This window comes from Neolamprologus brichardi, chromosome 22 (assembly GCF_056152115.1).
Source record: "Neolamprologus brichardi isolate AB-2024 chromosome 22, ASM5615211v1, whole genome shotgun sequence".
NCBI classification, from domain to species: domain Eukaryota; kingdom Metazoa; phylum Chordata; class Actinopteri; order Cichliformes; family Cichlidae; genus Neolamprologus; species Neolamprologus brichardi.
In genome coordinates, this window is record NC_142124.1 from 2373299 (window position 1) to 2387511 (window position 14213).

General features: G+C 39.7%; 1 protein-coding gene across 1 annotated transcript; it reads left to right on the forward strand.

The window, feature by feature from the left end:
- Positions 1-5187: 5187 nt before the first annotated feature.
- On the forward strand, positions 5188-10749 carry LOC148096573 (CD209 antigen-like protein D). Its single transcript, XM_087835532.1, has 7 exons — positions 5188-5595; positions 6163-6273; positions 8591-8638; positions 8764-8817; positions 8911-9050; positions 9928-10040; positions 10327-10749. Exons 1-7 carry the CDS (start codon positions 5451-5453, stop codon positions 10457-10459), a joined length of 744 nt encoding a protein of 247 aa, XP_087691658.1. The 5' UTR covers positions 5188-5450; the 3' UTR covers positions 10460-10749.
- Positions 10750-14213: the final 3464 nt, after the last annotated feature.

Sequence of the window (14213 nt, forward strand, 5' to 3'; positions counted from 1 at the left end):
TTACTTTGGTTTACTTGGTTTATTCATCAGTCTGTTGGTCCTAAAACTACAGTAAATGTCTTCTTCAGTTGCTCTCAAACAGCTGAAGGTAGCTGCTTCTTTTTATAGTTAAAAATTAGGAACTTTAAAAGAGATTGAAATGCAGAAAAAGCATGTTTGGCAAATTTTAAATGTGTGAATTAGTGAAGAATATTGATTTCTGATGCAGTAGTAAAGTATTCATGTTGAAATCTGGGCCTACACCCTCATGTAATACCACTTTGAACCACAAGATGGTACAGTAAGGCAGCATCTAGTCTGAACTGAGCTCAAATTTGTACTGTTGCTTTTGCACTACAGCAAACTCTCTGGTTGTGTGCTGCCCGAACAGTTTTATGTAATATTGGCATGAAATATTAATACTGAAAGGAATGGAAGCAATGTCAGATTTAAAACACCTGAACTCTTAAATGTACCCCTATATTTAAAATAGACAATTGCCATTTAACACCATATACTGTTTACACCAGACAATTTTATTTCTCATAAGAGTGTTATTTATTTTAACTGTGATAAACAGGATGTGACAAGTTCAATTCAATTCAATTCAATTTTATTTATATAGCGCCAAATCACAACAAAAGTCGCCTCAAGGCGCTTCATAGATACAGAGAAAAACCCAACAATCATATGACCCCCTATGAGCAAGCACTTTGGCAACAGTGGGAAGGAAAAACTCCCTTTTAACAGGAAGAAACCTCCGGCAGAACCAGGCTCAGGGAGGGGCGGCCATCTGCTGCGACCGGTTGGGGTGAGAGAAGGAAGACAGGATAAAAGACATGCTGTGGAAGAGAGACAGAGATTAATAACAGATATGATTCAATGCAGAGAGGTCTGTTAACACATAGTGAGTGAGAAAGGTGACTGGAAAGGAAAAACTCAATGCATCATGGGAATCCCCCGGCAGCCTACATCTATTGCAGCATAACTAAGGGAGGATTCAGGGTCACCTGGTCCAGCCCTAACTATATGCTTTAGCAAAAAGGAAAGTTTTAAGCCTAATCTTAAAAGTAGAGATAGTGTCTGTCTCCCGAATCCAAACTGGAAGCTGGTTCCACAGAAGAGGGGCCTGAAAACTGAAGGCTCTGCCTCCCATTCTACTTTTAAATACTCTAGGAACAACAAGTAGGCCTGCAGAGCGGGAGCGAAGTGCTCTAATAGGGTGATATGGTACTACAAGGTCATTAAGATAAGATGGGGCCTGATTATTTAAGACCTTGTATGTGAGGAGCAGGATTTTGAATTCAATTCTGGATTTAACAGGAAGCCAATGAAGGGAAGCCAAAACAGGAGAAATATGCTCTCTCTTTCTAGTCCCTGTCAGTACTCTTGCTGCAGCATTTTGGATTAACTGAAGGCTTTTCAGTGAGTTTTTTGGACATCCTGATAATAATGAATTGCAGTAGTCCAGCCTGGAAGTAATAAATGCATGAACTAGTTTTTCAGCGTCACTCTGAGACAGGATATTTCTAATTTTAGAGATGTTGCGCAAATGGAAGAAAGCAGTCCTACATATTTGTTTAATATGTGCGTTGAAGGACATATCCTGGTCAAAAATGACTCCAAGGTTCCTCACAGTGTTACTGGAGGCCAAGGTAATGCCATCCAGAGTAAGAATCAGGTTAGATACCGTATTTCTAAGCTTTTCAGCACCGAGTACAATGACCTCAGTTTTATCTGAGTTAAGAAGCAGAAAGTTAGTGGCCATCCAAGTCTTTATGTCTTTAAGACATTCCTGCAGTTTAACTAATTGGTGTGTGTTATCTGGCTTCATGGACAGATAGAGCTGGGTGTCATCTGCATAGCAGTGAAAATGTATGCTATGTCTTCTAATGATGCTGCCTAGGGGAAGCATGTATAATGTAAACAGAATTGGTCCTAGCACTGAACCCTGTGGAACTCCATAATTAACCTCAGTGTGTGAAGAGGACTCTCCATTTACATGCACATATTGGAGTCTATTAGATAGATATGATACAAACCACTGCAGTGCAATACCTGTAATACCTACAGCATGTTCTAATCGCTCTAATAGGATATTATGGTCAACAGTATCGAATGCTGCACTAAGGTCAAGAAGGACAAGCACAGAGATGAGTCCACTGTCAGAGGCCATAAGAAGATCATTTGTAACCTTCACTAAAGCTGTTTCTGTGCTGTGATGAACTCTGAAACCTGACTGAAACTCTTCAAATAAACCATTCCTCTGCAGATGATTTGTTAGCTGTTTGACAACTACTCTTTCAAGGATTTTTGATATGAAAGGAAGGTTGGAGATTGGCCTATAATTAGCTAAGACTGCTGCGTCTAGAGATGGCTTTTTGAGTAAAGGTTTAACTGCAGCCACCTTGAAGGTCTGTGGTACATAGCCGATTATTAGAGATAGGTTGATCATATATAAGATCGAAGAATTAATCAATGGCAGGACTTCTTTGAGCAGTTTTGTAGGAATGGGGTCTAAAAGACACGTTGATGGTTTGGAGGAAGTAATTATTGAAGTTAACTCAGAAAGATCGATTGGAGAAAAAGAGTCTAACTTAACATCAATGGTACTAAGAGTAGCTGTTGATAATATTACATCTGTGGGATGATTATTGGTAATTTTTTCTCTAATGATAAAAATTTTATTTGTGAAGAAGTTCATGAAGTCATCACTAGTTAACGTTAAAGGGATGGTTGGTTCAAAAGAGCTCTGACTTTTTGTCAGCCTGGCTACAGTGCTGAAGAGAAACCTGGGGTTGTTCTTATTTTCTTCAATCAGTGATGAGTAGTAAGCTGTTCTGGCTTTGCGGAGGGCTTTCTTATAAAGCAACAAACTATTTCTCCAGGCTAAATGGACAAGTGATAATGATAACAACTGTACTGGATTAAAACATTCACAGCAGATGGGATGTCCGGTCTTTAAGTGATGACCTATGAACCCTGCTTCTGGGTCCAAACTACTCTGAATTCATCAAGGCTTTGTTTTGTTTTTTTGTTTTTTAACAGATTTTAATGCTTTGTATCTTGTTTAATTTAATCTGAACAAGCCCCTAAAAACAATCAGTGATCACTGTCGGCCTCCCTCGGTTTTTATTACCACTGTTCATTTTAAAGCTCAGTTTTTAAAACTACAGCCCAGCCCATGTAGCAGTATATTGATGACTAACCTCATATTATGGATGGAAGTTTGGTTCGTTTGCAGCATCCTGCCATGTCATTGCATTTGTCCCTAACCATCAGTTACTGAGTGGAAAAAAGTTGGTGTTCATCCTCCAGCTTCACTGTTTTCTATTATGCTAACAGCTGTGTTGCTAGGGACTGTAGCCAACGTAGCACATCATTATATACCAGCTAGCCCAACTTCCGTAACCCTACAAACATCACTGCTGTTTAGTTTTCTGTCATTCACTTCAGAAGTGATAGCAGAGCTGTACATTCATCAGAACACGGTATATTATTTAATCTTAAACATTTGGAGACTTCCCACATACCACTAGAGGGAGCCCATGTATGGCTAGTGGTACATGTACAACAGTTTGAGCACCACTGTCTTAGATGATACAATGAATAAACTGGGCATGTATCTGTTACTTTCTGATGTGGGTGTAGTGATTTTTGTCAATAATCTAAATCTAAACTCTTGATCAAATACAAAAAGCACTAATGTAAAGGAATGTACAAAGAAAAGGTTAATCAGCAGCTTATCTAGGTTCAGATCGCAGAGGGGTCACTTCTTTCAGGTGACACAGAGGTGATACCAAGCCAGCTCATGATTTCGGTTATATCCACACTAGCCCAGATAGATTTAAAAGCGGTGTTTTTCTCTGAAAATGCTCCGCGTCCACACCAGCGTTTTCAGTGTTTTCACAGAGTTGTGCGTCCATATTGAAATGGCCCAAAACAATTACGTTCTAGTCCTGCGCATGTGTGAGACACAAGAAGATTCGACCTGCCTCATTTCTGTCTGCCATTTACTTACCCTCCGGCTCTTTGAAACATCATGGCCACCAATCTATGAAGGAAGCTAATTTCTGCCACATATATGCACAGTCTCACTCTTTCCGGCTGTTTGCTGATCTCCAGTTCAAATCACTCCTCATTCATGAGCAAAGTGACATTCAATGCCTTTCAGCCCAATGTCGGTGAGTGGAGATTCGTCCACCAGAGTCTCCACCCAGTCAACATGGCTCCAAACAAGATTTCTGTGTTATTAACAACAATAAAAAAAATCTAAATTTATAAACCTCCTTTTAGTTTTGCTTTTGTCTTAAATGTACTCTCAGTAAAAGGTCTCCTAACCACAATGTAAAGCACATTTGAAGCTAGCCCCTCCTTGTCTTTGTGGTTTGCTCTGCTGCTGCTTCCTGTTTGGTTAAACATTGTTTCTGAGGCAACATTTATTAAACACCACTCTTTCATTCTTGCCCCTCGAGATGACTGGAAAAAGTTTTTATGTTTTACAGAGAAATACAGCAGAGTGGTCCTCAATGACAAAAAGCATGCTTGTGTGTGGTTACAAGAAACTGACAGCAGGAAGTATCAAACATTAAAACAATAACAAAAACAGGCTCATTCAAAGTATTAGTGATCATTTTAATATGTTAAAACCTAACAAAAAAGAAAAAGTGTTGTGGAGCATGGTTGTCATGGTTTATGCTGCAGGAGGTCTTCTACGTTTAGTGCAGGTAGAAGTTCATAAAAACAAGGAAGTCTGTCTATAAATTGATCAAGTATTGCAGAGATCCCCAACTTAAGTCCTCAACTTAATAAAATTGTTATTAATGTATTTTTCAGACTATAAGGCGCATTAAGTGAAACCAAACAGGCCTACCTTTATCTATATCATCACACACTGTCACTCTGTTTGATTTTATGTAAAAGCTCGAGTAGGAAAAGTGACATATGACCTCTGGTTTTTGTGAAGAAAGTGAAATTTTTCAAACTGCATGAGGACTCAGTGTAACAAAGTAAACACCAATGGCATGAAACACAGGTTTAAAAAGAGTTGAGGCCATTCTTCAGTTGGCCACTAGCTGAAAGAATCTCCTTTGTCTCACTGACGCTCTGTTAGACATGTGAGGTTTTCCTGTGTCGGAAAAACTCAGAAATTGGTGTGCTTCTTTCTATTCACAGTATGTACTAATTCAAAACAAAGGTATTCATGTTTGTACATGTATGTATTTTTGTTAGTTTCAAAGTTCTGTGTTGCAACAGCCAGTAAAAATGACAGAAAATGTTTTATTTTTTTTTATTTGACATGTGCTCTCACTCGAAGGTCTGCTAACCACATTGCAAAGTACAAATGAAGTTAGCCCCTCTGTGTTTGTGGTTTGGTCTGCTGCTACTTCCTGTTTGATGTTGATGATTAAAACCTGCCTGACTGACAGAAACAGACGGTGAAAGCTGCTCAAATACTTTCACCCACCAAGATGTCTGCAGACAGTCAGACTGCAGCCGATTTTAGAGTGAAATACAGCAGAAGGATCGACAGTGATGGACGAGAGCAAGAGGACAGTGAGGTTGAGATGCTAGATGATGGACAACAACATCCTGATGTTGGGCTGCAGGCAGCTGGTAAGCAGGAAATAAATAAACTATTGTACTATTGCAGGGTCTTGACCTCACAAAACAAAGTGCCTTGAGACAACTGTTGTTGTGATTCTGCGCTACATAAATAAAACTGAATATGAGGGAAGTTTGTTTAATATGTTTAAAAACTGTTCAGTCTTCAAAAAATTACAGAAAAGGAGGGAAGTTCCACATGACTCTTATCTGACAGATCAGTGGCAAAGGTAGAAATATTAAAAACAAGGAAGTCTTCTTAGACACTGTTTGGTGCAAGTGAAACCACAGGAAACAACTCAAGAGTGGTCTTCATGTCTTCAGAGCTAATTGTATTTTTAAGCTTATTTTCGACCATACTGACAGATATACTGGCCTTTTTCTGGCCCCCATGCTCTAAGAATCACCTAGAAATATTTCTCATTCTCAAACACTGTTTCTCTGTTTTCTATATGTTAAACAATCTCCTGTAAATATGACACTAACATGATGAACTTGTTCAGCTCATTCTCAAGATGAGTGCAGTCTGATTACAACGTATTTATTAATTATTATTTAATCTCAATTTTGTCTCTGTAGAATTAAACATCCGGATGAAGGTTTTAGCTTTGAAAAGAAGATGGTTCAGAGCTTTTGAAGTGAATCTTGGGCTGCTGTATCTTTTGATTCTGTCTGGAATCACCACACGATGTGAGTAATTTTATTAAAATATAGCATGGTGGATGTATTATTTTACAGATTAGATGTTGATGTAGATTTGCTTTTGTTTGGCTCCTATTCTTAGTTCATATTTTAGTTAGAAACAGTCACCTGATTCCCATCTACATGGGAAATGGGTGATATTTGACACTACTGGTCAAATATGGCCAGTAGTGTTTTATTGTTTATTTATTATTGTTTTCTTTTCTTTTTATTGTTTTTAAATAGAAAGGTCTGCAAGAAGAAGAATGAAAAGGAAAGTTTTCAGCCTTCATTAGTAAAGTAATCAAAGCTGATCCCAAATTTAACTTTATTTAAGGCATATGTGATGAAAGCTATGACACAGTTTCTCTATAAGGCGAAAAAGTGTTGCCCCTAAAAAGGCATTTCCTGGTTTGTATGTGAGAGTGAGGTGTGAATGTGTTTTTTCTCTCTCTCTCTTTAAGAGCTCCTCTTTTGTTGAACAATGAAAAATAATTTATTCTTACCTCGCAAATTGTTTGATAGATAGTCTAATGGGCTTTACAAATATAAAGAAAAGGGAATTCCCATCTAGCGTTCAGCACACTGGAGGTTATCACTCATATTAATCACATTCATTTATAGGCCTGTGTTTCTTTGCATGCTGTCACTTCCTCAAAGTCATTTCCTGTCTGAAACAGAACTGCAATTCCTTTAATGACCACTACCTGATTCTGAAAGCGAGTCAGTCCCCACAGACTACCATGTTATAATGAGCACCTTTCCAGCATTAAAAGCATGTTTCCATTCAGGACAAAATGAGTTTTGGTCTCTGAGATTAGTTTCCCTCTTCATAAATGGATTTTAGTGGATTCTATTTAAATGCATTTTAAACTGAATTCTTTGATCAGTAATATGAGCTGCTGTGTGGTACAGCCTGACCAACAAGTTTGTTTTGGTGACTGAGCTTCTAGTATTTCATGAGTCTCTTACTTAGCATTCAATGCACTGATTGAGCGGTTAAGAGATGGCCCAGTGTGTGTGACGAGTTATCTACTGCTCTCTCTGTTGTGAGTCCTGTGCATCTTTCATCATGTCAGCTTATTATTAATCTATGATTGCCAAGCTCTCCTGGCCCTTCATCTGTCTACCGCAAAATTTCTGCACTGCCAGCAAGAAAGACTTGATTTCTTACCCCTGCTCTTGGCTGGAGTACCAGCTTACCTTTGCCAAGAACCACAACCATCTCGCTGGAGAAGGCGCCACTGATGTCGTGGCGAGCGGCTGGTGAGGATCCTAGACTTTTTACATCTTGGCGTTCCCTGGACCCTGTTGGAGCAGGTGCTCTATCCCACTTGACCCAGTCCTCTTCACCTGGTGTCAACCTTGGGTATCTGTGGCATCTTGCACAGATTTCACCTACTTCTCCCACTACTGCTTCTATAGACGTGGTGCCCATTAGAATAGGTCTGGTGAATTTAAGGTCCATCGTGAACAAAACTTTTATCCTTAAGGAATGTTTCATGTCCCAGAGTTTGGACCTTCTCAGCGTTACTTAAACACAGACCTCTCCGGGTGAGTCCAGTGTTTTTTCAAAATTATTACCCCACTGTCACTCATACTTTAATACCCTGAGGTCCTTGGGTCATGGAGGAGTTTTGCCGACTGTTTTCTCCAGCTTTGAACCGAGCCTTTTACGAGTTGAGCCTCTTTCCTCCGCTACTGTGCACAGCGATCTATTGGTCACCAAAGTGAATCCCGAATCACCAATTTAGTTGTGAAAATGGAAAGCAGCCTAAAACCTGACTGGCATGTCAGTGCTGTGGTTAAGTCCTCCATCTTTCAGTTGAGACGGCTGTAAAGATTAAGCCATCCTGTCTAGATGCCACCTAGAGACGATGCTACATAATTTTAACAAGAACAAGAGCACATAACCATGGTTTTAGTGTACCTTCACTGGTTTACCGTTCAGTTTTAAGTCCATTTTAACATTCCTTTATTTCTTTTTAAGCCTCTTAATGGTCTTAATAGTCTGTATGTGTGCATGATTGTGGAGGTGGAGTGAATGTTCTTGTTGTTCCTTCAAACTCTTCACTCAACACGGTGATTCTGTGATTACCTCAACAAAGCAGACAGGCAGCAGCATCTGCTGCAGACTGATGCAGGTGCAGTCACACTATGTTAGACAGTGGCCGTCTGTCATTGTGCGACTAGTTAGTTCACTTGGTGTATTGAGCAGCAAGCAGCTCAGCATGTGTTAGTTCCATTCATATGATGGGAATAATAAAAACTTCATTGATAAAATGCTTTAAACTTTAAATCAGTTTCCTGTTTTGTTTCTAACCAGATATTTTAGTCACTTTGGAAAAAGAGCATCTCCAGGCTAATTGTTCAAGTAAGAAATATTTCAAAACAAATATAAATAAATATTCATAAACTAACTTTGCAGTCATTTTTCCTTTTTTTTTATTCCTGTTTTATTATTATTTTATTATAATTATGTTTGTTCTCAACATGCAGCAAAAATAATTCAACTACAGCAAGAAATCAAGTTGCTAAAGGAGAAGATCAAAGGTAACGAGCTGTTAAAAACTAAAAATCTTTATTACACAACAAAAACTATGAGCAGTGAATAATTACCGCCTTTAAAACGTGTTTGACTTTAAGAGAAGTGTCCCGATCGATGGACAAGATTTGGAAGCAGCTGTTACTTTAAATCCACTGAGGCAAAGCACTGGCAAGAGAGCAGGAGAGACTGTCAGGATAAAGGAGCTGATCTGGTGACGATAAACAGCAAAGAGGAACAGGTGGGTGTGCAAAAATTTAAATTACACAGAAATGTCCCAAAATAAAAGCAATCCTCATAATCCTGGCTAAGTTTCTTATTTCCTAAAACCAAATAAAATATAATATTAACAGTGATCCCACTGCAACAGTAACTGAGCTACAAATTCAAATTTAATTTGTCACACAGACAACTATACACAGTACGGCATGTGGTGATCGCCGATGTTTTTATCCACCCATGGCTTCTGGTTGGGAAATGTTCGAATGATAGTTCCACTAGTTTCCTGATAAATCCCAAAACCACTTCCGTAAACATGTTGATGAAACATGTCCCAGTCTGCGTCATCCAGAGCGTCCTGCAGCACGGTCACTGAGTGGTCTGTCCAGTGTGCGACCTCCCTCCTGATTGGTGCTTGCTGCTTTAGCCTTTGTTTGTAAAAAGGCATAAGGGAGATGGGGGCATGGTCTGATTTTCTAAATGCCGGCAGAGGCTGAGCTTTCTAGCAGTCCTAGAACGGAGTGTAGCAGTGATTTAATGTCCTACTGTCCCTGGTGGGGCAGTTGATGTGAGTTGATGTACACAACATCCTGGTGAAGAGCTTGTTGTTGTGTGAGAGTCCGTGTCTGCGTGATGAGGAATATAAAACGTGCAGGCAATGACCACAGGGAATTCCCGAGGGAGATAGAAAGGGCGACATTTAATGATCAAAAGTTCCAGATTGGCCAAAAGCGTGTGAGTGGGGAAATTCTTTGGGTCTTTCTGATTTCTGCACAATGGAAGAACTGAAAGGTTTCATCACATTTATTCTTCCTTCAGACATATTCACAAGATGATGTCACTACAACAGAAGTGCTGAATTATGACTGGAGCAAATATTTGTGTCTCTTCCCAAATAGATATTTATTAATGAACTGAACATGAGAGGAGAGTCCTGGACTGGTCTTACAGGCAAACAGACATCAGGAGGATATAAATGGGAATGGGTGGACGGATCAGCGCTGACAGAAACGTGAGACATTAGTTTGTTTCTATTCCAGAGTTATTATTTAGAAGTGAAACATTGATGTTTTGGAAGATAGATCAGCAATACATGAGTTGAGCTATTTTCCAACAGCCCCACAAACTGAATGTAAAGAAAAGCAGAAATCCTCCTTTGAATGAACAGCTGTGCTTGAACTCTCTTCATCTGCAGTCTGTGATGACGTTCAGTTACAACAAGTCAGTTTGAAGAAATCAGGATTGAAAAATGTTCAAAGTTTACTCCAGCTTAATATCATATTTTATTTCTCTAACAGGTTGTGGGCACCAGCACAGCTGAGTACGAGTTATGATTCCTATGGAGTCTGCTGTGATGATAAAGGGAACTTGAAACAGGCAGTTGAACATTATGTTGGTTACAGCTCGAAGACCTTCATCTGTGAGAAATGAGTTTGGTGCTTTGATGTAAATGTTTGAATAATCCAACCAAAGACACCTCACTATGAAATGTCCTGCATGAGCCTCAGACTCAGCTTACAGTCTTTACTTGTTCATTCTGCATCATATATTGATTACATATATTGTCCCTCTGTGCTCTGTGCTGTACAGTAAGGTTGGAAGTCATCCACACAAAACCTTGAAGTACTTCATTACTCTGTAGTTCCAGCAAATTGTTCTAATAAAAGTCAAAGTGCAGCTTGTCTTTACTTTGGTTTACTTGGTTTATTCATCAGTCTGTTGGTCCTAAAACTTCAGTAAATGTCTTCTTCAGTTTCTCTCAAACAGCTGAAAGTAGCTGCTTCTTACTTTTAGCTACAAATAGGGAATTTTGACAGGAGATTGAAATGAAGAAGAAAAGCAGATTTAACAATTTTCAAATGTGCGAATAAGTTATCAATTCTCTTTTATGCTGCACTTGTAAAGTAAGGATATAGAAGTTAAATGGGATGTTAAATTGTTGACTCCAGGAAACAGAGTTTATGTAGCTGAATGTAACCAGGTTCGTTCTCTCAACGTATTTTAGTTGTCCAACTTTAACCTGACATTGTCAGAGCTAAATTTATCAAAGGATTCTTAGTGACCTGTTATTCATGTTTTTGATCTGCTGTGTGCTTTATTTCCTGACTTCATTCTGATGGATCATTTCTAAATATGGATCTATTTTTGTACTCTGACTTTTAATGTTTTTCCTTTTGTTTTCTAAATTATTGTATACTAGCAATCCACAAATGTCTCATTTCTAAAGCAAGAAGAAAATGTTTAAGAATTATATATATTCTGAGCTAATATTAGAAGCCTTGAATAGGTAGAGGAGGATACAGAGGCAGGCTCATCTTCTTCAGTCCACAGTGCCAAGAGGGAGACAGGTGAGGTGTCTGCTGACCACAGTGATGAAGAGGGGCTCGTCTATGGCTGCAGCGTTCGTCTTTCAAGTTACTCCTCCGAGTAAGTTTTCCTTAGATGATCTTCCAGGTCTTTTATGGGCATGAGGCACCAGCTCTTCTCTTCGAAAGTAGTATGGGCTGCTTCAGAAAAGGGTCCTTGTCCGTTCTTTCTTCTTACGTTGTCGTCTGAGGTGTTCTGCTCTTCGCAGCTTAATAAGTTGTCGCTTTATTTCCTCCTGCGGGGCAATAAGTCCCTCCCTTTCTGTCTCATTGGCCCTTCTCCACTGTTTCCTCAGTTGTCTTCTCTCTTTCACTAATCTGTCAATTTCCCACCGTCTCCTGGACTTGAACTGGTTTAAATGGCCTTTCTGCTGTCTCTGAGTCTTGTCTTTTACACCAAACACAATATTACATGTATAATGTGAAATAACAAAACTGCTAAAAATAACAACAACTCAAACATAATGTACAGGACATATACTATTTATCTATTAATTAAATTTTGCATTTTCTAACCAGCCTGTACCCTCATGTAATACCACTTTGTTCCACAAGATGGTGCAGTGAGTCAGCATCTAGTCTGCACTGAGCTCACATTTGTATAGTTGTTTTTGTACTACAGCATTAGAACAGACCACAAGTGTGTTGTTCTTTTACAACAAACAGCAAAAATCAGAAAGTGTGTTTGGATTGACAACAACTGTGATGACACATTATAACCTGTTATTAAAGTTCTGCGCCTGCTTTGATCAAATGTGGGTTACTGCTGGTTAGTTAGTGTGACTTCATACAAACATGTGTGTTACACCAGTGGAAGAAGCTTTTTCCTTCATCAGTCTTCTTGTTTCTTACTATAGGGGTGAACAGCTACACTAACACTCTGGCTCTATGCTGCCCCCCTGTGGTGACAGTTTGATTTAATGTTTGTATGAAATGTTAAAAGATACATGTGAAAGGAAAAGGAGCATTTTGAGATGTAAGAAGCTGGAGCTATAGTTATTGTTTAAAATGTTTCAAATTTTCAGCACCACAGACAGTGAGAAGCAGGTCTGCACTCTGTATCATATCTTTATTCGATGTGGATGTGGATACGGGAGAACAAAACTATACAACCTTGGGTTAGGGTTAGGGTAAAGTCTACAGCACAGTTGTTGTCCCTGTATAATACAGTAGTGAGGATTTGTGGACATGTTAACCACATGGGGTAGCTCAGGTAGTAGAGCGGGTCACCTACTCACCGGAAGGTCGGTGATTTGATCCCAGGCTGCCTCCTGGCTGCATATCAAATATCCTTGGGCATGATACTAACCCCATGTTTGCCTACTGGTGGTGGTCAGTGGGCCCGGTGGCGCCAGTATCCAGCAGCCTCACCTCTGTCAGTGCGCTCCAGGGAAGCTGTGGCTACAATGTAGCTGCCATCACCAGTATGTGTGTGAATGGATGGTTGACTGATTGTAGTGTAAAGCGCTTTGGGGTCCTTAGGGACTGAGTAAAGCGCTATATAAATACAGGCCATTTACATGATGCTCACTTTTCTGCAATTTTGGACATATGGCAATCATTGCGACAATGTAGGATCAAGTCAGTGAGAATGTCAGTACTGCTGTATGAACATCTGACAATGAATATTCCCTCACTGGTTTTGAGTGGTTACTGGAAGATGATGGCAATTGCTAGCAAAATGATTGGTGAAGTCCGTGTCACAGAGGTGTACAAACAGCTGACCGCTTGGGTGAAAAGTTACACAAAACTCTGGTTCTGCGCTGCTGAGCTCCACTAAGATCTTTGTGAAGAAGGACAAAGTTCTGGTGGCCCACAGAGTTGTGCAGCCTCAGAAACTCTCAAGCATCCCTATCTGAATTTTCAGCCCAGGGGCTTCACTAGTCTTCTTAAGGTGAGGTGTTTTGGCTTGGGCACTTCAGATAGTGCCCAAGCCAAAGTCCTGACAGGAATAAAGCCTCATCCACCAGCATTCCAGTAGCTCCTGAGTAGGGATGGGTATTGATAAGATTTTCACGATTCCGATTCCATTTTCGATTCTGTTTAACGATTTGATTCTTTATTGATTCTCTTATTGATTCTTTTTTTTTTTTTTAAAGGAGGACACTAGGGTCGATTAGCTTAGAACTTTGTTTTATATCTTCTCTTTGAACAAGTTAGAAATTTAGGAGTAACATGGCCTTACAAACCCAGCAGTGAGATCTTAAGAGATCCAGCCTACGCCTCTTCAATGGGGTGTCACAGGGTCCCCAGGAAAAAACATTGTAAATGTAAAATAATAAAATAAATATTCTTCTGTAGCAATAACAACGTATAACATAAATTATTCTGTAGCAGTAACACAAGAATATCCAGTAATGTCCCTGCCTACAATTAAACACATTCACTTACCGAAAATCGGGGGCATCTTCTGTGGCAAATGGGTGCAAGCCTTTGACCACAAACTGAGTCTCTGCTCGGTGACATTCGTCTATCCTGGGCTGAAAGGAGACGCTGCCGGTAGACTGCAGCGAGAACTGCCAGCATCTGAGCCAGACTCTGTCTCATCATGGTCACCTAAACGCACAGTAATGGCAGGTTTTGTAATAAGACAGATCGCGCTAACATAATAAGCACTGTTGATTATTTACCTGCCGCATTAACGGGAGAGGACGTGCAAACGTTACCGCTGCTGCTGGGTTGAGATTCACGAGTCCGGAGCAGAATTAAAAACATGACATTCATTTAAGGTCATCGCGTGTTTTGTGAGCAAATGCTTTTGCATATTCGTAGTGTTTCCTCCCTTAAATGAAATATCTACTTTACAAGTATTGCAAGTT